Source organism: Lytechinus pictus, chromosome 1 (genome assembly GCF_037042905.1).
Source record: "Lytechinus pictus isolate F3 Inbred chromosome 1, Lp3.0, whole genome shotgun sequence".
Classification (NCBI taxonomy): Eukaryota; Metazoa; Echinodermata; class Echinoidea; order Temnopleuroida; family Toxopneustidae; genus Lytechinus; species Lytechinus pictus.
The window spans coordinates 27,994,825-28,020,226 of record NC_087245.1 but is presented as its reverse complement, the minus strand read 5'-3'; the positions used below and the strand labels follow the sequence as shown (position 1 = coordinate 28,020,226).

The 25,402-nt window shown below is 37.9% G+C and overlaps 1 protein-coding gene across 1 annotated transcript in view; it reads right to left on the bottom strand.

Annotated features, from left to right (window-relative positions):
• Window positions 1-25,402, bottom strand: part of LOC129265193 (uncharacterized) — a 112,837-nt gene that overhangs the window by 54,341 nt on the left and 33,094 nt on the right. Inside the window, exons 28-51 of the mRNA XM_064104079.1 lie at window positions 25,226-25,371; window positions 24,139-24,250; window positions 22,546-22,841; window positions 21,421-21,633; window positions 20,107-20,370; window positions 19,488-19,797; window positions 18,430-18,662; window positions 16,993-17,143; window positions 16,063-16,274; window positions 14,944-15,427; window positions 14,284-14,393; window positions 13,532-13,708; window positions 12,819-12,942; window positions 12,318-12,587; window positions 11,146-11,615; window positions 10,614-10,795; window positions 9,671-9,896; window positions 8,740-8,941; window positions 7,808-7,933; window positions 7,332-7,540; window positions 6,368-7,010; window positions 5,539-5,761; window positions 5,010-5,095; window positions 4,406-4,593 (exon numbers count right to left, since the gene is read on the bottom strand). Coding sequence (XP_063960149.1) covers window positions 4,406-4,593; window positions 5,010-5,095; window positions 5,539-5,761; window positions 6,368-7,010; window positions 7,332-7,540; window positions 7,808-7,933; window positions 8,740-8,941; window positions 9,671-9,896; window positions 10,614-10,795; window positions 11,146-11,615; window positions 12,318-12,587; window positions 12,819-12,942; window positions 13,532-13,708; window positions 14,284-14,393; window positions 14,944-15,427; window positions 16,063-16,274; window positions 16,993-17,143; window positions 18,430-18,662; window positions 19,488-19,797; window positions 20,107-20,370; window positions 21,421-21,633; window positions 22,546-22,841; window positions 24,139-24,250; window positions 25,226-25,371 — 5,657 coding nt within the window. The remainder of the gene's footprint in view (window positions 1-4,405; window positions 4,594-5,009; window positions 5,096-5,538; window positions 5,762-6,367; window positions 7,011-7,331; window positions 7,541-7,807; window positions 7,934-8,739; window positions 8,942-9,670; window positions 9,897-10,613; window positions 10,796-11,145; window positions 11,616-12,317; window positions 12,588-12,818; window positions 12,943-13,531; window positions 13,709-14,283; window positions 14,394-14,943; window positions 15,428-16,062; window positions 16,275-16,992; window positions 17,144-18,429; window positions 18,663-19,487; window positions 19,798-20,106; window positions 20,371-21,420; window positions 21,634-22,545; window positions 22,842-24,138; window positions 24,251-25,225; window positions 25,372-25,402) is intronic.

Sequence of the window (25,402 nt, the reverse complement as noted above, 5' to 3'; positions counted from 1 at the left end):
ATCATCTTCTACTTGAACTCTCTGTTGAGACGTATCCCTTTGCAGGTCCTTAGTAATATTAGTAGCATTTGAATTGAAAAATTCATTAAATGCTTCAGCAATATTTGCATTGCCCGACACATCTGTTCCATCTACGTTTATGGTGTTGGGAGAAATAGGTAATGACTTGGGCACAAGTTCTCTCAAACATCTCCACATTTTCTTACTATTGTTTTGATTTTGTGAAATCTGGTTAGCATTATATTCTTTTTTACTTTTTCTCATGAGATGAATAACTTTATTTTTCAGAAATTTGTATGTGTCCCAAATATCATTATTTTTGTTAACTTTAGCTGTTTTTAGAACCTTATCACGTTCCTTCATTAGCTTGACGACCTCGTCAGATATCCAAGGACAAGCTTTTTTTCTTATCCGCTTTTTACAAAAGGGAATGTGCCTGTTGATTACATCATTGAAAAAAGTCAACCATACATCCCAAGCAACATCAACATCATCTATATCTTTTACGACCTGCCAAGGAATATTTCTCAATTCGCTATAAAATGTTTCCTCATCAAGATTTTTAAATGAACGAAATTCTGCAAATTCTGAATCTTTATACATCTTAGCACTGAAATCGCGAATTGTATACACCAAATAATGATCACTTATACTAGTTTCAAATATTCCCCATTCACTGTATAGTTCTTTGTCTGATACAAATATCAAATCAATTAAAGTGGCAGAGGTATTTGTAACTCTTGTAGCAGTATCAATAAGCTGACTCAGCCCGTACATATTTGTATAAAACTTTATTTTTTCCCCATTCACATCATTTTGTTGTGGCATACAATCACAGTTGAAATCACCCAAAATAATACTGCTCATATCTTCCAAGAGAGCAGCATCCAAGTTTCTGTCTAATTCTTCAAAGAAATCAACATGAGAATTCGGAGGTCTATAAAACTCCCCAACCAGAATTGGAGACTTGTTTGGATAATGCAATTCAAACCAAATACATTCTAAATTTGGTGAAATCAGATCATCCCTTTTTTTGTAATTGAACTTTTTCGATATGTATACAGCCACACCACCTACATTGGAAATCAACGTACGATTATAAAAAAACTGGTAAAAGTTACTGGGTAAAATGAAAATGTGATAAGGAGGTTCCACGTGGGTGTTAGGGAGTTGAACATGCTAGACTCGTAAAACAGTCGTTTGTATGAATTTTACAATTTAACAGCTAAAAATCCTGATTATCCGGGAGATTTTGGCATGGGGTCGGGAGAACGGGAGATTGGATCGTAATCCAGTATTCTCCCGCAGGATCCGGAAGACTTGGAAGCTCTGAAGGATTATAAAGAAGAAAAGGGAGCGTGGCATCAGTGCCTGCGGCACGCAGGAGAGCGCGGAGCTATACGGGGAAGGGAAGCGGAGGCAACCCGTCTGTGAGAAAACGAAACTGACGGTTCGGAACTCATAAGTTTATTTGAAGAAAACGTGAATAAATAACACGAAGGCTCCGCGCAGAGAGATATACATGTTGTAAATGAAATCAATCTAAAGCCGAAAGGCAAAGGATTGAAATAGGCATTAAATATATAGATAAATATATCAACAACGGACACTTTAAAAAAGCAAAGTGGGAGTGTACTTAGCTAACGTCTGATCACGGCGGCAGGCGAAAGTAAAAGAGGAAATGGACGCCTATTTGCGTGATGATCTTGGGATAGTGCGCGCAGGAAAAATTGTGTACTTTTATTCGGTGTGCAAGTTAATCGTAATGAACTAGCAAATCAAATGAGTATATCCCAGTTATTGATAGTAAATCAGAAGTTTTGACAATGGAAAGAAACGCTGCTAGATTTGTTAATAATTACTACAGCAGAACTTGGTAGGATTACATTTACAGAGAGATGAAGTCCACAACATGCTAAACCCTGTCAGCCATTAACTAGGAGTTACAACACATCATACACTACTCAAAAAAAGTTAAGGACCACTTTTTAAAACGTACATAAAGATTTTATACAAGGTGTTTTATTTCTGGAAATACCTCAGTACAACCGTCCTAAATGTCCTTAAACACGCTGTAATCAATTTCACGCATGGGTGGTTTCAGTTGTTGCACAATGTCTCTCGCATCACTGCACATCCTGAAAAGTGGGCCCCGAGGGGTATCAGCTACCGACATGAAGTGGTAAAAACGAATGTCTGAGTGTCTTTCAGGCAGTTCAGTAACGAGTGTGACCACCTCCTGCAGCAATAACGGCTTCACAGCGCTGTCTCATGGAGCTGATGAGGCGATTGATGTCTCTGACGTCCAGTGCATCCCATGCAGCCTCCAGAGCCACACCCAGCTGCTGCAGTCCAAGTGGATGGGCTTCGAGCTGCTTGAGACTCCTCCCCATCATGTCTCAGACGTGCTCTATCGGGTTTAAGTCCGGGGACCTCGCTGGCCACTCCATACGCTCAATCCCCTGGCCCTCAAGGAACTCGGTCACCACCCTAGCTCGGTGGGCACGGGCATTGTCATCCATGAAAATGATGTTTTGTCCCACATTTTCTGCAAATGGCACCACTATAGGTTCAAGGACCTCATCCCTGTACCTCACTCCTGTCATTGCTCCCCCTGGGACCACGTAGAGACGAGTACGGTTGGCGTAGGTGATGCCTCCCCACACCATGACGCTGCCTCCCCCATAACGGTCATGTTCTGCAATACAGGGGTCTGCAAATCTCTCTCCTGGTCGCCTCCAGACTCTCGAACGTCCATCATTGTGGTCAAGGGAAAATCTGCTCTCATCTGTGAACAGAACTCTACGCCATTGCTGTCTGGTCCATCTGACATGCTCCCGGGCCCAGTTGAGACGAATTCTTCTGTGAGCAGGGGTGAGTGGGACACACTGAGCTGGCCGTCTGGCATGCATATTGGCTCTGTGAAGTCGGTTACGGATTGTTTGAGTGGAAACAATCACTCCAGTTGCTGCAGCGAAGTCATTGTTGAGGCGGCGTGCACTGTGAAAGCGGTTGCGGAGGCTGAGATTCGTCAAGTAGCGATCATCTCTAGGGGTTGTCGAAACTGGTCGGCCACTGCGGGGTCTCTCGGAGTATAGCCCTGTCTCTCGGTGTCTTTGATTTGCTCTGCTAATGACACTGTGTGACACGCCCATCATTCTGGCTACTCTTCGCTGACTGAGGCCAGCTTCCAGCATCCCTAGGGCTCTGGCTACATCTGTTTCACTTAGGTGGTGTCTTGGCATTGCTGTTGTAGGCAAGTTGTTGATTGTACAGACTAAAGACAGAAAATGCTTTGGAAGCCACTTTTGTACGGGCACATTGCAATGATGCAAGAGACATGAAAGAACTGCATGTGTGAAATTGATTTCATTGTGTTTGATGGCATCCTGGACAGCTGTATCTTGGTATTGCTGTTGTCAGCAATTTGTTGATTGTAGAGAGTCTGGAGGCGACCAGGAGAGAGATTTGCAGACCCCTGTATTGCAGAACATGACCGTTATGGGGGAGGCAGCGTCATGGTGTGGGGAGGCATCACCTACGCCAACCGTACTCGTCTCTACGTGGTCCCAGGGGGAGCAATGACAGGAGTGAGGTACAGGGATGAGGTCCTTGAACCTATAGTGGTGCCATTTGCAGAAAATGTGGGACAAAACATCATTTTCATGGATGACAATGCCCGTGCCCACCGAGCTAGGGTGGTGACCGAGTTCCTTGAGGGCCAGGGGATTGAGCGTATGGAGTGGCCAGCGAGGTCCCCGGACTTAAACCCGATAGAGCACGTCTGGGACATGATGGGGAGGAGTCTCGAGCAGCTCGAAGCCCATCCACTTGGACTGCAGCAGCTGGGTGTGGCTCTGGAGGCTGCATGGGATGCACTGGACGTCAGAGACATCAATCGCCTCATCAGCTCCATGAGACAGCGCTGTGAAGCCGTTATTGCTGCAGGAGGTGGTCACACTCGTTACTGAACTGCCTGAAAGACACTCAGACATTCGTTTTTACCACTTCATGTCGGTAGCTGATACCCCTCGGGGCCCACTTTTCAGGATGTGCAGTGATGCGAGAGACATTATGCAACAACTGAAACCACCCATGCGTGAAATTGATTACAGCGTGTTTAAGGACATTTAGGACAGTTGTACTGAGGTATTTCCAGAAATAAAACACCTTGTATAAAATCTTTATGTACGTTTTAAAAAGTGGTCCTTAACTTTTTTTGAGTAGTGTATATTGTAATTGGCTCCAGGAAATATTTTTTTCAAACACTCAATCATCCTCAAAATACTGATAGAATGGAACTCAATACCTGCAAAGATAGGAAATCTTTGCACACACCTACCCAACTCCCCACGAGTGTTGAGTTGTAACAATCCAAATCAAGATCCAGAAAATGTGCACTTACCATTTTGTGATATGTTCCAATCAGTTTCTGTTCAAGCATAACTAGTCCTGGACCTCCTGTCTGGTGCCCCAGCCCTCCACAGGACCTTGGTGTTTTCGAGATAGACCCAACTTCATGTGAAATCTTGATCAGGCCACCACTCCCACCTCCTCCTTCCCTACCAACACCACCAGCTGCAGATATGGTACCTATGAAAAGACCAGTATAAAAAAAATATTCCGTCTTGGTCCCACTTCACTCAGTTATGTGTCAACACACTGAAGGATGGAAACATTGTTATCCAAACCATGCCAAAATATGTTATCATTATTTCTTTTTATATGATTAGCTATATCCAATTTAATGCACCAAATTGAGAAAAGTTCTTTTTATTCACTCTTGTCTATGTATTGAGTAAAATATTTGAATGGTTGCATCATCTTTTTAGAAATTAACAAAAGTATCAATTTAAATGACAAATACATGTACATACATGTAAAATGAAAACTTAAGTATGCATTACATCACTTAAAATTTCAATGCATTCTTCTTCTTATAAAGTACATATTCTTTATAAGCAATTTATATGATCCATAGAGGCGAAGAGGTGTGATAATTAACTTACCAGTAGAGTCAATATTTGTGCACTCTAACCAGATACTTCCTCCAGACCCACCTCCAGCCTGCATACTATTGGGAGTATCTTCTCCACTGTGGAAAAACAAAGTGAACCAACAATGATAATGATATGTATTTTTTGTAAATAATGTATAATTTATTACACATATCACATCAATTTAACTACAGATATTCTGTTTGTAAGTTTTACTTTAACATGATATGAATGTTACCATCCATGGTAACAAATAAATACTTGCATAGCAACATAGAGAAGTGTACTAAGTTTTTTTATCAAACAGAATATAGTAAACTGTAAGTGATCATTAAACTTTAATCATGACTACTCATCACCAGTCTTTGATAAATATAGAATATATGAATGACCGGTCTCTTGCGCAATCTTAACATTAAGATCTACTTTGCAACAATCTTCTTTTCACAGATAAAAGATGGGCTAAGCCGTTTTATCACATGAAAGACTTTTGAATGATCCTCCAAAAGCTTCTAGGTAGGTGAAATATAATTCTGAATACCTTGCACTAATGTTGCCCCTATTGATGATAGTATGTGCCTTGATAAGTAACTTCCCACCTCCAGCTGGGGACTCTCCATTTAGACAGGGGTTCCATCGACATTGTCCAGGTTCACCAAACAGGTTTGGACTGCTGATATCAGTGATGGGGTATGTTCTTGTGCTGGTGACGTGTCCATATCCTCCTTCCCCACCAAGGCTTCCACCAGAGCCAGACCTAAATTCTTCAAATCATTCAAAAGAGAACGTATATCATACTTAAGCCAAGCCAAAATACAAAAGATTAAATTTCTCTTGATGTATAAAAATAACTTCATATAAAAACTGTCTGAAAAAATCTACACCCAATGAAACCAACTTATTTAAAGATAACACAGTAACAGAACAAGAGTACCATGATGCTATCGTTGGGTGCAAATGCGACAGTAAGCAGTCAATGCATCTAGTGGTTATAACTCTCGTCTTTCAATCTGAGGGACGTGAGTTCGATCCCAGCGATGGCGTGTTTTTCTTCAGCAAGAAATTTACCCACATTGTGCTGTACTCAACACGGGTGAGGTGAATAGGTACCCGGTAGGAAGAAATTCCTAGAATTCTTGAGCGCCTAAATGGGCAGCACAGCTAATATGGGGTAATAATCATGGCATTTAAAAAAAAAACTTTATAAATCCAGCTAATACTATCATCAATAATTTCTGTTTGTGAACAAATTCCTTGTAAGAAAAGTGGAGCCTCATATTCTGTCAATATGAAAAACTATAAAGGAACAAAGCAAACTTCTACATGTATTTCAGCATTATAAGCTAATGAGACATGATTTGACTGCTTACCAGTATTCTGAGAGAAAGGATTAGCATGATCTACTGTCAGAATGGCGGTTTCCTCAATAGTTAGTGTGTCCACATCTTCCATTAGCAAAGCTCTTCCTCTCAGAATACCTCCAGGAGACAGATTAACAGTTCCAGCCCTAATAGTGTACTCTTCAATACCATCTAGGAATGATACGATTCCACCATATCTGATCTGTAATGAATGCAGTACAATCGTAGCTTCTGGAGTATTTCCAGACCTTGCATGCTGACCGTAAGACAACTCTGCATCAATGACCGTTACATCTCCACCGCCAATTACCCTCCCATTGATGAAGTTCTGGCTTGACTGAAAGGTGACACCAGGTGGGAGGATTGTGAGAGTAGCATCATGGTAGAGCTTCAGGTTGAATGGCAGAATAATGTCAACTTCATTCAGTTGAAACGACTGGTATAGTCCAATGTGGAGTGTCCCAAAGGAACCTTCATGGACTGAAGGACCAATGACTTTGGCAACAATCAATGTCAAACTTTCAATGGCTTCAAATGCAAGATGGGCATTTCCAAGCAGGGTTAGTTCGTCAAACTCCATGTTGTTGGCAGTTGCCGGGAACCAGGTCTTTGTTCCAACAGTCTGGAGATTGTTGTAATCAGTAATCATAGTCTGGAAAGAGACACAGGCAAAGGGCAAGTGTCACTCAAACGGAATAATTCTACGATCCACATTTTCCACATACAAAAAGTAAGATCACATTGTATCCTATCAAAAACTTCCTTAGAGGTAATCAGTCTCTTCATTGAGGTTACTTAATCATTCTAAATATCATATTAGAATATGCACATTCTTTGAGTGTTCACGAAAACTTGCAACTACAATAATAACCTTACACTTAAAAAAAACATCTACACGTTAAACAATTCACATGAGCACTACACATGACTTGACATCAAAAGCATTCTGAGTGAACTGATTAAGGGTACTTACATCAGGAACCTGAAGGCCATTATTGTCCACAAGAAGAGTTCTATGGACAGACAATGGATTCCTGGATTCTTGGTATACTGTCCCTGCTGCTCCATTCTTCAGATTAGATCCCACTCCTCCATATGCTACCATTTGACCAACAAATGAGTGTTCGGTGTAATAGACAGCAATCCTTCCTCCTGCTCCTCCTGCTCCGACTGTTCCAAAGCCTGAGTAAAGATAACATTTTTTCATGTTTTCATTTATTCATTAATTAAAGGTCCTTTACAAATAAATTCACTATTACCAAACCATACCCCTTTTAAATAAAGATGACTTCACAATAAGAACAAGGATCCATATCTCTGTACATTGTTCTAATTATGCTGTTGTCTCTTCTTGATTCTTCATTATCAAATTAAATCAAATATCTTTAAAAAATGTGTAAAACACATGGAAATCCATCTCATAATGATTTTTTTGGTTGAAATACTTACCTCTCCCTCCATTTGCCTGGATACTTCCTGATCCTGTAAAGATTCTTGTTTCAAGGAGAATGCTCCCTCCGCTGGCTCCTCCTTCAGCTCTATCCATGCCCCTTTCTCCATCACACCTGACAGTGCCTAAGGTCACATAAGTACTTGTTTAATTCACATTGCTTATTTTGTTTTTATTTCTGACTCATCTAAGCTTGCCTTACTTCATGCAGATATTTAATGTTTATATTATTCAGTCACAATTGAAATTCCCCTTCAAAGTTAAAGATGGAGCAAGATCTAATCTGCAATTTACTCAAATACTGCATAATTTCTACATAAAGGAAGACCTCATAACAGTTGAGTGTACAATCCCACCACTGCCACCAAAGTAAGGCTTGCATAAATTAATATGGTTCTGACATACCTGATGGCTATTGCCATTGAAATCATATTATTTTATGTACCAATATACAATTATGCCCATCCTGAAAGGAAATTGATTGGATAATTAAACTTTTTGTTCTTGAACTATTGTGTTCCAAACACCAATGAATATTCTCCTCTGTGACATTCAATGTTAACATATTATAAATACAAAATGATTTTTTCCATTAATTACTTCTACAGTGAGGTAATACATGATTAAATTTTACACCATTTCAAGATATTAAAACATGACTTGCAAACATACATGTACTTCTAATGCACCTGTTAAATTTTGTCTACATAGGGGCTTGCATTGTCCCAAGCTCAGACTATGGACTGACGAAAGCTTCATGGTATCCCAGATGCTATCTTGTACACTCCTGCACAATTATCTATAGAATGTCTGTATATATTTGCAGTTTATAACTCTTGTTTCAGGTGATTGCTACACTCTAAAAGAGAATTCAGTTTGTAAAACATGCAGTAAAAATAAAAGATTACGATACCAGAAGCCCTGATCTCACCATCTATTTGTATGTTGTTTCTTGCATCTACATGTAGTATTCCACCTCCCATTACATCATCACTACCACCAATGCTGCCAAAGTGAGATGGGCGGAATGCATCTCCATATGCGATTCCTCCAGGATGATCTTCACTGCCTCCTCCGAAGCCTCCATGACCTGCCCCAGTGACCTCTGACCCTTGACCCTCAGTAAACTGTGACTGAGAGAAATAAAACATTCATTACTGTTGTACATTATGCTATAAAACCTATCTCACTTTATTTGGAGACCTTAATACATGATTAAAAAACCGTTTAATTATGTAAATATATATTGCTTATCAATATAATTCAACAAACAATGCATTATAAAAGGTAAGGATACAACAGAAAAAATAAGAATAGAGTCATGCTGGGTGCAATTTTTTTTTTTTCAAACCATATCCAGGACCCATTATCATTGCAATTCTTACTTTCTTCCCAACGATACTTCATAATATTTTATATTATATCAGACTTTATAGATACCATTTTTATTAATACTTCATACATTTCTAAGAGCAGTTTATCTTTGAACAGAAAAAATCTTTTCAATATAGCACTAATGGCTTATATAGGTCACATCGCCATTCCTCATAATTTGTACTAGAGGGAAGTTTGTTTATCCTATTAGGGCAATCTGCCGGCTACCTAAACACACCACATTCTATGTCAACCTTGACAAGGAGTTATGCACAGGCTTCTCCAAGCATACTAACAATTTAGTAATGTCATTATAGTTTATGCAATTAGAAATTACTTCATAACATTATGGACAAAACATGAATAGGTAAACACTGAAAAGATCCATAAAATAAACAACGCCCTGATTGGGAACAAAGCAACTGGTTAGGATGCTCAACACAAGAATCTTGTTCAATTACAGTTTCACTTGAAATTCACGAACTTACAATGTGATTCAAATCAATCACTGCCAATTCCTCTACGACAAGATCATCCACCACTAAAGCAAGGTGGTCTGCCTCAAGAATACCACCGCTCTCAACAATGAGGGTGTTTCCATGGAGATTGAAGCCTTTTTCTCCACCTTCCACAACTAGTTTGCCTCCACCTCTGATTATGATCGAGTCATAGTGTAGAGCGTGTGATATTCCTGCAGTGCTATTTGTGTATGGTCTGGTAAATAGTTGAAGATCAAAAACGAGACATAAATTTTCAAGTATGATATTGGTTTTAAATAATTTTCAGTTTGTGACTTCAGTTTTGATTTGGAATGTCAGATATGCAACATGTAGACATGCTTAAAACTGGGGTAATAGTATGCAACACTTAGCAACATTCTGCACAGACATTAATCATTATATAAATGTTGCATATTATTAGCATTGAATAGTCATAAGACATGAAATATTATCAACTACTACTAATATTTTCTTTTAATCCCCATGGAATACATTGAAAAAATTATCACTTGATTAACCATTATCATTAAGTGTCTGGTATAACTTGTGCCTCACATTGGTATATTGCTCAAAGGTAGACATTGCTTCAAATATACTGAAATTTCTTTCACTTCAACAGAAAGAGCACAATAGCTTCTTGATGATGCAAAAGGCCAATACTGATTCTCAATTTAACATTTAACTTCAGTGACATACAGTAAAACAGCTAGCATCAATTCATCATGAGGGGACACAGTGAAGTTGTCTTGTCATAACTAATTGTATCCATTTTATCAAAACTAAAACCAAGTAGCCTACCAATTTGCAAACCTTTGAGTAGCAGCATCGATATTGAAATATTCTAATCTGCAAAACTGTATAGATTAAACTTTAAGTTACATGTAAAACACCATTTTAATTGATTTAACATGGATTAACAATAATTATTCACCTCATGTTTACTACACCACCATGGCCAATGATGAGGTTTCGAACATTATGTAGTTGCCCTTCAAGTTCAAAGGTTACTCCATGGACTTCAAGGTCAGCAGGCATTTCAAGGTCACCATAAGGGTTGAGGAGCACACCCCAAGCAACACGTGGGTGTTCAGATGGAAGGTCAATGTTGAGATCCTTGAGAGAGAAATTTATTTACTTAAGTACATACAGAAGACAACATTTTACTTAGTGTGAAAGGCACTCAACTACGAAAGCATTAATATCCAAATGTTTTCATCTGTAAAAAAATCTCAATTGACCTTGAGGACATGTCTTAATCTATTCACCATAATAATATACTAAAGCAGTTAATTGGGACAACCAAACCTTCTTTTTTTCAGCATACATGTACATATACACATTCGAAATGTAAATACATACTTTTTGAGGTATAAAATAATTAAGTTTTACTGTGAGTAATTGGTCCCAGGAGGCAAGCAAAACTTTGATCACCTCAAACTTGACTGTATACAAGAGCAACTCACCTGATGTGGACCCACATGGAAGATCCCTGAAGCATCCCCTGAAGTCTTCCTAATTCTCACAGTAGTATTCATGCTGGGATGATCACCACCAGCTATAGCTAAATGGGCTCTTCCCCTCAGGACCAACTCATCAAAAACATAATCATCGCCATCAAACGCAGGTAGAAGCCAAGAGCGGCAACTCTCTTCACTCCCAGTAATATCATAATCCGTAGAACTTGCAAGTGGACCAGGAGTCTTGAAAGAATTGTCAATCATCAATGTCTTTTCATCGGAAGCTCTGTTGAAGAACAAAACAGTCCCCGCACCTCCTACTTCATAGCCACTGTCACCTCCAGTGGCTTGTAGATCACCATGGAAGGTATTGTTATTGAAGTGGATGCCTATTCGTCCTCCACCTCCTCCGCCACCATGCATCCCACCGCTGCCACCAATGGCTGACAATGAACCTTGACCTTGTAGTGAAGAAACTAGAGGGAAAAGGAGATATTTCTTGTAAATCCATAAAGGCGTAGAGTAGGTGGGTCCCATTACATTTTTTAAAATGAAAAGAGGTTCTTAAACAGTATCTGGACCCTTAAAAAAAGGTTTGTTTTAGTGCTTATCTGACCTCCATATACTATGCATCCCACTGCTGCTACCAATGGCAACGTGTCCTTACACTGAAGAAACTAAATTCAAATTCAAGAGTGGCTAGTTCTACCTCAACATTTGAAAAATTATGAATAGACATGAAGCCCTTAATGAAAAAAATTTTGCCTACATACCATTTTTTAACAAAATGCTAAATAGAGATTTTTTAATGGAGGAAATCACTTGTACTCAGATACCAATATATTTCCTGTCTTGATTTCTTTTCCTACAAATAAAATGTTTGACTTGACTTAAATTTCCATTCCCAGAGGACAACCTACTCCAATGATGGATATACATGTAATAACATGAATAATGTACTGAGATAGTGATTGTTTTTTATAGCCTTACACACAGTTATCGTCAAGGGCCTGTTTCATACAAATTAAAACTATTGCACTTGCTATTGTGGAAATTACCATGGTAAACTTGATTATGATTGGTTGATAGACCATGTGACCACGGAAGTTGCCATAATGACAAATCTTCAACACTTGTATCTCTTGATGAAATGGGACCAAGGGATGGCATTCAAATACCTTTAATGAGGATAGAACCCCCACTGCCTCCTCCATTGCGCCCGCCTTTAGAGGATGTACCATCCACAAGGATTGCTCCATTCAGATCTAGAATAGGTGCTGTAAGACTGATGATTCCACCACCATACCCCAAGGAATCTAGATCAATAGAGTTTTGACCTCCACAGCTTCCAAAGTCAAGAGGATCGAAGAGTGAACCTCGGGGTGGGGCTGGGATGGCCTGGTCAAAGGTTCGTCCTCCTGTACCACCCAAACTGCCACCAGATGATCCTGAAAGATATGATCCAAATAGTTTCTTTCAAATCATAAACAAATTTAGTGTTCAAAATGCAATCACAGCCAGAATGATCACAGAGAAAGAAGGCATACAAGATATCGGAATTAAAAAGCAAACAAGTCATTATTTTTAATATATCAAGTACTGAAGTTTATAAAATAAATACTGAAGTTTACAGCCATATACTATGAAAAGTATTACATCATTCTTGAAGTAATATATACCTGTTGTACCAGGATATCCACTCTCCTGGTCTGTTGGCCTGATGGGACTTTGACCATTCACATCGATGATACCAGCTGAATCAATCTCAATGATCCGTCCTGCTGTCACATTAATCCAACTTCCCTGAAATCATAATAAAAGACATTTTCATAGAATACCCACTGTTTTTACAATAATCATAAGGCCACTATAATACAATACTGGAAAATGAAAACGATCCAATCTTATTTTTGTTTATCCATATGAAAGCAAATGAAATGTAGTACTCAAATGACAATCTGGGCAATAAGTACATGAGAATAAGTTGAAGTGGGTGTGACAGCAAGTCTAGGGAAGACCAAATATAATATCAATGTAGACCAAACTGAAGTAGACCAAATGGGCTTAGCTCATGTGGTAACAAACTATCTCAGAAGTAGACCAATTGCTTCTACACCAAAGGGTACAGGTACATCCAACATAGGATTGACCTGATTAAAACCAATATCAAAAATATAAATCAGAATCAAAGCATAACATATAACATAAGATGATTAGGACCAAAGAGAAACCGAAGCCTTTGAAAATTGGCCCTTGAGTTTGATATCTAAAGAGGAGGATATTTCAATATCACCCTACTCTAGACATTGCACATCTCTTGAATATGATAGGCGAATTATATTGAAGGAGCAACTAAATTACTAAAACAGAAAGAAAACAACATGGATCCTACCTTTAGCTGTCCACCCGGCTGAATGTGAAGAGAGTCGGTGATTGCTAATGACAGCGATGGGCTTACTACATCTTCATATGCAAGAGAACCTGAGTAATGGGAGCTAAAGCTTCCGTCTGTGAGGATACGGAGAGAGTTCAGGACTAGGGTCTGGTCAGGATGATTAGCAGAACCTCCCTGAGGATGTGAAATTATGTTGGTATTACCACAAAAAAGAAAAAGAATGATTATATGCAAACAAGACTTTAAGTACTCATGGTAATGTATTCACGGCTAAGGACTTTCAGGACTTTAATATCTAACCCAACAAACTTCCAATACCAGATTAAAATACCCCATGAAAGTATGGAATAGATTTATTCAGGAACAGAAATACTTCATCAGTGCTAAAATGTCTTTTCTCAGATAATTTTGTGGTAAAATTAATTATGATATTCCTAAGTATACTGAACATATAATATGTATAATACCATACTTTATCCGCATTATTTATTTTGTAATTATCTCTGTTATTGTTTGAATATTTTTTGTTTCATTTTTACCTTGTAAATACATCGCAATTCGGCCTTAGCGGCGATGATGTCTTGATTTTTATGAATAAACCATTTATCTATCTATCTATCTATTTATCAATTTACTTGATCCCTGTAAGCATGATATATATTTTGAACCAAAGCAATTGAAAAATTCAAACATATCTTGCTGTTCAAAAGGTGAAAAGCAGTTTAAATTAAACTGTAATTGATGCATACCTTGGTTCCCAGGACCACTTCAATTCTCTCTCCAACAATGAAGTCTTCCAGGCCTTCAACAGAACCCTCTACATAGATCTTCTTATGGGACAGGTCACCAAGATAAACAGCTAGCAAAGGAAATCATGGTAGTAAATCCAATAAAAGTGATATAATTAAATTCGCTTCCCATAAAGAAAATAAAGTATATGTAATTGATAATCTAAAAATAATCAGATTGATATTTCAGGGGTGAGCATGTGTTAAGAAGGGGTTTGAGTTCAAGATGAGTGGATTGAGAGGAAAGGACAGCCAAAGAAGAATTGGAAGAAGGGGAGGGGAACAGGAGGGTTGGGTTTTGGATGGAGGATGCTGAGCCTAAAGTCTTGCTCTACTATGCAGGCGAGACAATAAAATTAACATGACAGCCAATACTATGGAGTTTAATAATGATAATAGAAGTTAGCCTATACATCAAATATTGTTATTGGGGACTAATTTATCAGTCCAATGGTGAGCACAAAAAATTTCTTCATACTGCAGAACACCCGTGAATCATGGATTGTGTGATCCTTTGTAGATGTTTACACTATTGTTAGCTTGTTACATTTGATGTAAAGTTCACATCAAGAGCTACTTACCATAAAAGGACTTTGTCTAGAAAATGTGCTGATACATTACCTTTTGGAAGTTCCATTGTTGATCCCTCATAGTTTCTGAAGGCAACTGGGAATGGTGAAACTGAGTCCAAGATGTGCACAGGTGTTTCAGGTAGGATGTGTACCAACCCCGTCCCATCACCTTCCACAAGCCCACAGGTGAACCGCCCCTCGCCTTCTGCAGACGTTGCAAAGACCACATGAGCACCTCTTTCAATCTGGAGCCTTTCCACATCCAAGTCTTTGTCTCCGACAAACACATATGTCCTGCTGCTGTCAAGGTCAAGATCGTCAGGCAGAAACTCTGCGGTTGGTTCACGATTGAAGTTGTCAACAATGAGAGAACGTTGGGTGATGTTGGAAGATACCAAGCTGGTATAAATGGTACTTCCTGCTCCAGGCTCCAGGTGGCTGCTACCACCATGAGCCTGCAGTGTCCCTCGGAACTTGTAATCATCCTTGGCATGGATAGCAATTCTTCCACCAGATCCTCCTCCTCCAATTTCCTGTCCAATTTAATAAAATAAATGGGAAGGTTAAAACGGAGATGCTCAGACTTTTGGAGAAACTTTTTTTTAATAAAAAGTTGATGACACTTTTATTCAAAAAATGGCAAATTAAAAACACCTTCTACTTACTGTGGATATAAATTAGTTTAAGCTCAAAATGAAAGATAAATTTGATAGCTTCATTCATATAAAATGTCCATGCAAGAGTAAACTATCTTGAGGTATAATTTTGTTGGGTCAACTGATTTTACTGTTTCTTCAATCTCAACTACCATTTGCCTAATTGAATGAAAATTCATAGAGTAAAGACTGCTTCTTTCTCACAATTGTTTACAACATTACATATGATCATTCCACAATGATCCTTCAAATCTGCTGCAGTCCACACTTGAATATTAATTCATTCATTGTACAATATGTATTATGTGGTTCTTTTTTTTAAATTATGGTATGTCTTTAAACCAAGCCAGCCATTGTATATCCATGTGTTTTTTAAATGTATATACAAAACATGCAAAACTAGGAAGTATCATATGGACATCTATATGCAAGAATTTCCATAGAATTGCCATAGCTGCATAGGCTCCTCATGGAGGCAGAGATAATTTTTCAGTTGCATTTACTACACCTACCTTGATTCCACCATCTGTTTCTCCATTGCAATGACGTCCATCTCTGTCACCCCTCCATCTTCTGTTATACCAATATCTGCAGTCATCAACACAATTGAAGTCGATCCAGTACTTATAATCAGTGCACTGCAAGCAGCGACGTTCAGGATCGCAGCTGCTGCAATGAGGTACACATGTAGCATCGCCTCCATCAGACAAGATACGGCCACGCCCTGGAAATGTTAAATTGAAAGGTCAATGCTTCTAAGCAAATTCATGCATTTTTATGAAAGAATAAAAGCCCTAAAATGAAAAATAAAATCATTTATAGATATCTCTTGCTAGTTTGCAAAGAACTTACATGTAGCTCTATTATGATATTAATCAGTTGAAATAGGTACAAGTGATGATGATCCACAGGATTTATATTGCGCCATATTCAATTAAAAACATTCATAGGCGCAGGCTCATCCAATTAAGCTAATTATTACACATCTGCTGAAATAAGTGAGCTTTGAGAGACAATATGAAGAGCTCAATGTTGTCAATATCACGGAGTGAAGAAGGGAGGGAGTTCCAGATGCGTGGAGCAATAGATGAAAAGGCACGGTCTCCATATCCCTTTAGGTGTGTGATGAGCACATGAAGAGTAACACCATAAGAACAAGTATTTACTCTATAGTTTATTTCCGGCGGTAAGCAAATTACTTTTACTGAAATAACAATATAAATTCATTTCCAGCATCATGATCATAATCAATTTAACAAAAAACCATGAAACATAAAATCAGTCACTAAAAGAAAATATCCATATTTCAGGAAAAACAACAGTGAATACCACTGCTGTCAGGATCAATAATTATCCTTACATTCAATCAATAAACAGACAAAATTATTACTTCCAAGCTGATTTGCTGAATTTATACCAACTGCCGATATGATTCATTTTACCTGTCACAGCACCTCCCGAGATGAAAATACTGCCGCCACTAGCCCCACTTGTCCTTACATGGTTTGCATCTCCTCCGCTTGCCAGAATCTCACCATCCAGAAGAACATTGCCTGTGGCCATCAGTTTGATGATGCCACCACCACTTGACGTCTATAGAGACATAGTATACAAATAATACACGTTATCAAGGGCATTAGTAAGAATTATATGCATAAGGTACATGTACCTTTGGAACAAACCTGATGCATAACCAAGGGAATTCAGAGTGTTTAAAAGGTAAAGAGCGTGGATAGTCATTCAAGTGCAGGAGCAGAGTGATGAGTATTAAATGTTTTATAGGATAGAGATGTGGATCTTTGTTATTTGACTAACCATCCTCAACTCAAAACCATGACTGGTCAATAAAATAAGTCAATAGTACCAGTCATTAGCAAATATGCCCAATTAGCTACTAGAAATGACTGGGCATGTGATAGATTTCAGCCAATCAATTGATCAGGATCCATCCAGAAAAAGGAGGGGTAAGGGGAGAGCGGCCTCTGATTATCAGGGCTTATTTAGTAAAGCCTTGAACACCCTTCTGGTAAGGAGGATTCCTTGCTAAAAGCGGGGTTCCCAGCAAAAAGCCGGGAAAACATTGCTCTTTACTCGCCCCAATTAATCATTAAGGTTGGTTGAAGCTAAAGTTTATTTAATGATTAGGGTCCACATTACCATTTTACAATACAGAACAACTTTTGTAGTTAATGCATAGGGAAGAAGCATTACTTGTAAAACTTCTGTTTTCCTAGTTATGATAGTCCGAAATTCATTGGATTTGCAGAACTGAGTTGTTTTTCTTCAGTAGTAAGCATGTGCTTTTATGCTAGAAGTCCAAAAGTCTCAAAAACTTTTGATTTTTTTGTCATGCCCAATTCAATTTTTTCCACCAATACATGCCACCATGTGCCAGTTGGGAGGCAGTTTGAGCCACTGGACACCACTAGGTACCTTATTGGCGACACTAGACGCAACAACCGCTTTGCATTGGTGTGAACTGGTACCAACTGGCGCAAACTGGAGGCGCCAGCCCAGTGGACTCCTAGCATTAGTAAACCATATATGTGACAGCTTCAAATCCTATCCTATGTGTATTGGAAGGTGTTTAAAAAAGAGTTCAATTTGACTTACAATCGCAATTCATTTCTGAGTTGCCTGCAGTACAAAATACATCACCTTATTGGTCAGATTATGATAAAATGATGCATGCTACTGAATCAATTTTTACATTATTATCAATGAAGATGACAAGTTCTGCATCATTTTAAGACACACTTTACTCTCTCTGTTGGGCATGGAACAAATTTAGAGGCATACATCTAATATCAATCTTTAATTTCAATCCCAAATTCTGTTTCATAAACCCTTGAAGAGTCATATTTGTAATTCCTTCTCACCTGACCTGCACCAGTCAGAAGACTACCACCACTACCATAGTCATTTGGATTTGTAACATTTCCATATGCATTATCACTGTGATCCACGCTGGTCCCCTTTCCACCACGCCCTCCATGGGAGGCTCCAGCAGCACCCTTTACACCATAGATACCAGGAGCGGGACCCTCTCCAGGTGGCCAACCACGCTTGCTCACATCCATCAGGGCTCCAGAGTCAATCATTATATCATGTGCTGGAGCAGAGTACATAAATAATTATTGATGCATATGACTAGAGAATTATGAAGTTCCAATATTCTTTGTACAGAGAATGATAATAATCTGCAAATGTTTGAATTATAATTCCAAATTTTGAGGGTTCTCATTGTTTTTATTGGGGGAGGGGGTGATAAAGCTTTTGTAATCTTACAAGGAACTTACTGAATGACTGGAGCATGGTAAAGCCTTATAAATTTCTTTATCATTGCAATCACATTAGTTAAAGCTAAAATAATTTTGATGTCCTTTATATTTGTATGCTATTAACACAAGCTATAAGAGCAAAGTATACTTAGTGCCACATTTTAAGTGGAATTATTACAAAAGCAGTGATTTTCATTGTTTGGATTCTATTTCTTTGATTGTAAGAAAAAACATTCTACCTTTGGCATATTACTTTACAAACAGTAAATGAACCAGCAACAAGAAGATAGAGAACAATATTCATTATTTTACATTTCTATAATAAATCTTAACTCACATTGCGTAAGAAAAAGAAAAAAGCCGCTGGAACAATAATTTCCTATAGTATCATAGAACACTGTATGAAAACATCATATTACTTATTTCATTGTGTTTACCAAACTAAGCCATTCAAATGGTTTCAATATTGTTCAAATTGCTGTTTATTTTCACGTGATATATTGATAAAAATAATCTCAATTCCAACTTCTTACAGAGGTGAAGAATGAAAGATGGTTGGGGTAGATACATTATACCTTCTTTACTACATATTATTACACCGTCTGTGAAATATTACTTTACTGCCAAGATCGCCCACAAGCAGAGAGAAAACCAACCTGTGATGGAGAGATGATTTCCTCTCATGACTCCTCCTCCTCGTATCTCTAGCTCTTCCTCTAAGCTCATCTTCATCTCATCATCACCAGCTGGGCTTCCCATATATTCCATGGTTCCTCCTCCTAACAGGAGTAGGGAAGCCAGGTCGATATCACTGGGCTGCTCAGAATTGATGCTGGCACTGGGGTCAAAGGTGAATCGGGAGTGCTTTGCGATCTCCAACAAGTCGACTCTTTCTAATCTTCCTCCCAGCATGGTGAGGTCTACACCCTGGAAGACAGACTTTGGTGGTAGGGATACTCTTCCATCCTGATGAAGGAAAGTAAAACCAAGCCATCATGATATCAAGTTTCATAATACATGAGCCCCAAAGTTCATTATTATTGTTATTGAAATGTGTACTATATTTCATATTTAATATCCAATTCATTTATAGATCAATAAAACTTAGAAGTTGCTTGGGTGACCAAGTGTTATGGCAAGAAACAAAAATGCAATACCAAACCACGCTGCATAATAAATGAAAGATTCTTACTATAACAACACAAGTAGTGTTATTTGACAATGTTTTCTTCAGATGTGTTTAATCAGGTTTATCCCCCATTCTGCAATCCATACCTGGTAAACAGTGATGCTGAACGGTATCCTGGAAGTAGCATTAGCCCCAATCTGTATACTATCATTCTCTCCTACATGAAGCACTCCCAGCAGATCACCAGCGATATCAGACGTGTGAAGTGTTCTACGAGAGTCATCGGTTGCAGGGTCACCATGAATGTCCACTGCTTCAAGCTCAACGTGAGCATACTGACCAATGTCCAGGAGGTCGAGATCATGGTCAAGATCAGGGTCTGGAGGAAGAGGAACAACCGTTCTTCTGACCTGTCATGGGGACAAAAACAGATACCATACAGAGTAAAAGGTGGAAACTTAATAATACAAGATATATCATGGAGCATTTCTCTAAAGTACAGAGCACAGAAAGTGTTGTGAGTAGTTTGGACTAGGAAGTACTTTGTTATAAAGATAGTCAAGATGATAGCAGAAGGAGCAGTATCAGGTTATTTTAGTATCAGGGCTAAGAAAGAGTAACACAATTTACATGTACCTGATGATTTTTTTTTCTTCCCCCCCCTTTTTTTTACATTTACATGTATTTTTCTTTTATTTTGAAAAATTATAGGAGGGGCCCTCATCCTATCACCTGATGCACAAAATGATGGTTGTATCATATCCACAAAATGGGGGTTGGTGGGTGGGGGTGGGTGGCACATCCCCCTAAATGTTCCACCACCAAGAAAAATTAAAAAGAAGGATATTAACAAGCTAGAAAATGACAGGGAAATACGATATGATATCATACTTGCTTCTTTCCCTTTTCACATTGTAGAACGTTTACCTGATAAATTTTGTGTGCCCCCTCAAAATTGTTGGCCCTTTATGCCACTGATAGGACACATCGAACAAACATTACTTCATTGCACAAACATTATTTTTAAATTGATATTTGGACATACATCGTTGCTCTGGATTTTTGAAGCTGATGACTACAATTCTTTGCCAGAGAAAAAATTGTAGCACTAGCAAATGGGGATTTACTTCAAAGATAACCTGTAATGGCACACATCTCAATCCAAAGCATGGATTGAAAACTAAAACGATGCTGCAATCATCATGAGAAGACATCAGCAATGATTAAGGCAAAAATCCCCACAACATATAGGAAAACAGATTGGGTAATTAAGACAGTATTTTCAATATGCAACAGAAAAGAAATGTACTTTTTTAGAATTGAGACTCTATGTAGATCAAGCAAACAACACACAAAATGTAAAAGGTACAGATTATTTCTCGATAGATAGTCCTGTGTATATACCAATTATTTTCATTATCATTACTGAAAAATAAAAAAACAATGGTGAGTACATGTACCTGTGAGCTTGCTCTGGCAAAATGGTTGTAAGATTTCAGAATCTTTCGCTCCACATCCCCTTCTTCCTTCAGATAGACTGTTCCTGATGCTCCGTGTTCATACAATGACCCTTGACCTCCTCTGACCTCATGGGTCACGCCATCGCTGAGGTGTTTATAGTACAGTGCCATTCTTCCACCCCCTCCCCCACATGTCCCTGCACCTCCATTTGCCTGGAAATAGAAAATGTACTAATACTTAGTGTCCTCTCTTTTGTGACCAGCCACCCCCAAACCAACAACAAGTCACCAGGGAAGGCTCTCTGTAAATAGCTAAAACTATAATTTGGTCAACAAGAGTATAGATTAGAAAATTACCTTTTCTGAAAGAGTAATTCTTTTCAAAGTTTTAAGTGTTAAAGTTAAATAAAACACAAGATACGGGGAGTTATTGACACAATTTTTTTTCCCAGATTGCTTGGAAATTTCACTGAGATTGCACAGTGTGCACTTCTCATGTTTGAGTGAACTCTGAACTACTAACTTTGTTTTCTCCTTAGGTTTTGTAGCTCTCACTAAAATATTTTCTACATTCAATCAAGTAACTGTTTAGGTGATTGTTGATAAATCAGTTAAAAGCTAAGGACTTGCTTTTTAAAGCTCAATAAAAATCTCATAATTCAGTTGGGATGATTTATTGTTGGTTTTTGGGGTAGCAGGTCACATTAAACCTCATTTGCAGAACACACAAAATCCATACTTTCAGACAAAAAGATGACCTATTTTTATAAAAATTTTCAGTTCTAAAAGTAGATGGTAGGAAATGACAACTGAAAAGAATTTTTGAGGAAAACATTTTGAGACAATACATCATTCTCGAACAAAGAACCAAAATTCTGTATGACTTGACAAGTTGTAAGCAAGGCACTGCAATATTATCACAATGTTTTATGAAGTCACAAAAATCTTCAAACTTTACATAATATGAAACCAGAATAACAGGACAGAGCACCCAATCAAAATCACGGTTTCCAAAAGTAGTTATAATAATGGTAAAGCGAACAATTTTTGTAAGTCTTTATGAAATGGGCCCCTGGAAAGTTGCTTGCTTAGCAACGTATAATGTACACTTGTTTCATATCTTACCGAGATGACACCAGTTCCGTGTATTGTTTCTGCTTGTATCATGATGCTGCCACCACTCGCCCCGCCGAAATCCCCGGAATTCATTCCATTTGCCTCAAGACGACCCTCAACTCTCAAATCCGAGATCAAAACACTAAGAATGCCACCACCATTGGTTCCTGAGCTGGAGGAACTCCCAAACTCTGTAGGAGTGGTGAAGGAACCATAGGCTTGGGGTACCGGCACCAAAGAGTTTTCACCGCCCCCTTCTCCACCATGGGAAGCACCAGAGTTCATGAATGCTCCGCCAGGTCCTTCTACAGGAAAATTCATGTAGGAATAAAATGCAGATTTGATTAAGGACAATAAAATGATAATTTACAACAGTTGTATAGCGCTAATCATAAAGAACGTCTCTATGGTTATCTATCAGACATAATCAGTAATTATATTCATATGGGCAATACTAGATTCCTTAGATCATATGCTGACCAATACCTCCTCAAACACAGAAGAAGTTTTAGTTCATATGGTGATAAAGCATTTGCTAATTTTGTGCCCAAATTATGGAATAAACTGCTTGTAACACTAAGATCTGCTGAAAAGTTTAAAACTTTTAAATCTCTGCTTAAAACACATTTATTTGCTCGTTGAATTTTTTTTCTCCTTATATGATTTTTGGTGTAACCATTGGTTTAAATATTCATGTTTAGTTCTCTTTTGTAAGTTGTTTTTTTGTTAGGGTTTAGCTTAGGCCTGGTGTTTTTAGAGCCCTTGTGAGTTATGAACCTGCCGGATAGCCTTCTGGGCAAGTTCCTTAAACTGTGGGTGAACAGGGCATTAAGATTAGGCACCAGTCCCCGTAGATATATTTTAAAGTGTTGTTTAATGTAAATTCATTAATATTATTATTAGTTATTTATTGTAAAGTGCTTTGATCATATATGTTTGGTAAAGCGCTATATAAGTTCCTGTTATGTATGTATGTATGCATGTGTGTATGGGTGTGTGTATGGATGTATGTATGTATGTACGGCTTCAGAAATTAGAAACAGGTAATGGATTTCAGTGAAAAAAATAATTGATAGTTCACAGCAGATGGTAGACAGTTGTAAATGACGCTATTTAGTAACATAACAGTAATTCTACCCAACAAGCTGTTTGTTATTTATTGACCATGTAAATAATAGCAACTTGAATTACTCCTTGCAAAAATATTTCACTACTATTCTAAATCAGAAAGAACAGTTGTAGCTTGAAAATCATGTCATACAGTGTATCACTAAAAGCCTATTTTGCGAGCTTCGATAATTGACAAAATTTATTCATACTTTCTTGCAATTTGAAATTGAGCTTTAATGCGAATATCCTATTTTCATAACTATCAGTCATATTATATTGAAAATGTACTTAACACAAAATACATGCATTCATTTTAGTACATGTAGATTATCATTCAGGATTTCATAACCTGTAGATGTTATCGGTCATTTTGCAAAATATTCTTATCTACAAAAATTAATTAAAACTAATATTTTGATGGAATTTTTATCAAATGACACTGAATTAGTTTTTGAGAAAAAGTGCGGGTACAAAGAAAAAAAACAAAGATACCTGCTGATTCCTTCGTTGACCCAAGAACACTGATTGTCCCATATGAATCTACTATGACTGTACGAACTTCAAGATAGAGATTAGTTGAGAGCAACGATGCTCCACCATAAACCTAATACACAAAGAAAGCGCAAGTGCGAGAGGGGAGAAAGAGAGAGAGAGGAAAGAACAGGAAAAAACATGAAAGAAGTCAAACTGACAAAGTCAAGACAATATTAAAAAGACAGGAAAAGACAACACAACACAAATGTCTTAACAAAAGGTCATAACATAATATGCGATTATAAAGCACTGTAATGGTAGACATTAGAAGAAGTGTTCAGATTAAATGAAAAAAGAGGAATTACAGCACTGCAAAAATATATAGATGTCAAACAATTGTCCTCAAATAATGATCTAAATAATTAAAACCTTCCTGCATTCAATTCCAGAAAATGATATGGCCATATCCCACTGCTGCCACCAAAACTACAAAATAGAATTAAAAATATGTAATTGGAAACTAAACAATATTGGAGATACAGGATAAACATAGCTGCCCTATAATTGAACAAAAAACTTTCTCTCGAAGGTGACCAATAAATAATTAGTATCAGTAGATGCTACGGCAAAGATATGTGACTATTCATAATAATAAGGCAACTGTAGGGTTTGTTCAAAGGTCTCTGTATTGATTATTCATGCCTTTATTGCACTGGCTCATGCGACTTCACTTAAAATGTGCATTATCGGATTGCAAAACCAATACACTATGAAATCATATTGGTATCTCTAAAATGATAATATAAAATAAACTCCCCAGATGAGTAACAACAAAAGACTTTAATATAGAAATAGAACCTTCTGCCTACATGCTAGTTGCTCAGCCTTTAGATTAGAGAAAGGTACTAATAACATGTTTTGTTATGTAGGGCCCAGTGGAAAACAGCTTTCTAACAGAAGTGGCTGCCCTGGGTAAATAAGACATTAATATCATAATTATTATTATAATAATAATAATTATTATTATATCAAATGATAAACTCACCACCTCCAATGAAGCCCCATTGTTATCCAAAAGATCTCTATTACAATATTACAATCTAACCTGTAAATAATCGCCGATCAGAGCCCTCCTGTTTTTCCCATTGTGAGTTAAGAATGTCCCATGATTCCTGATGTTGATAGAGTTGAAGAGAACCGTCTCTGTTGCTTCACCATCCAGCCCTATCATTTCATGCATGTTAAGTACCCCTGCAAATAACGTTGAACATCACATGTATCT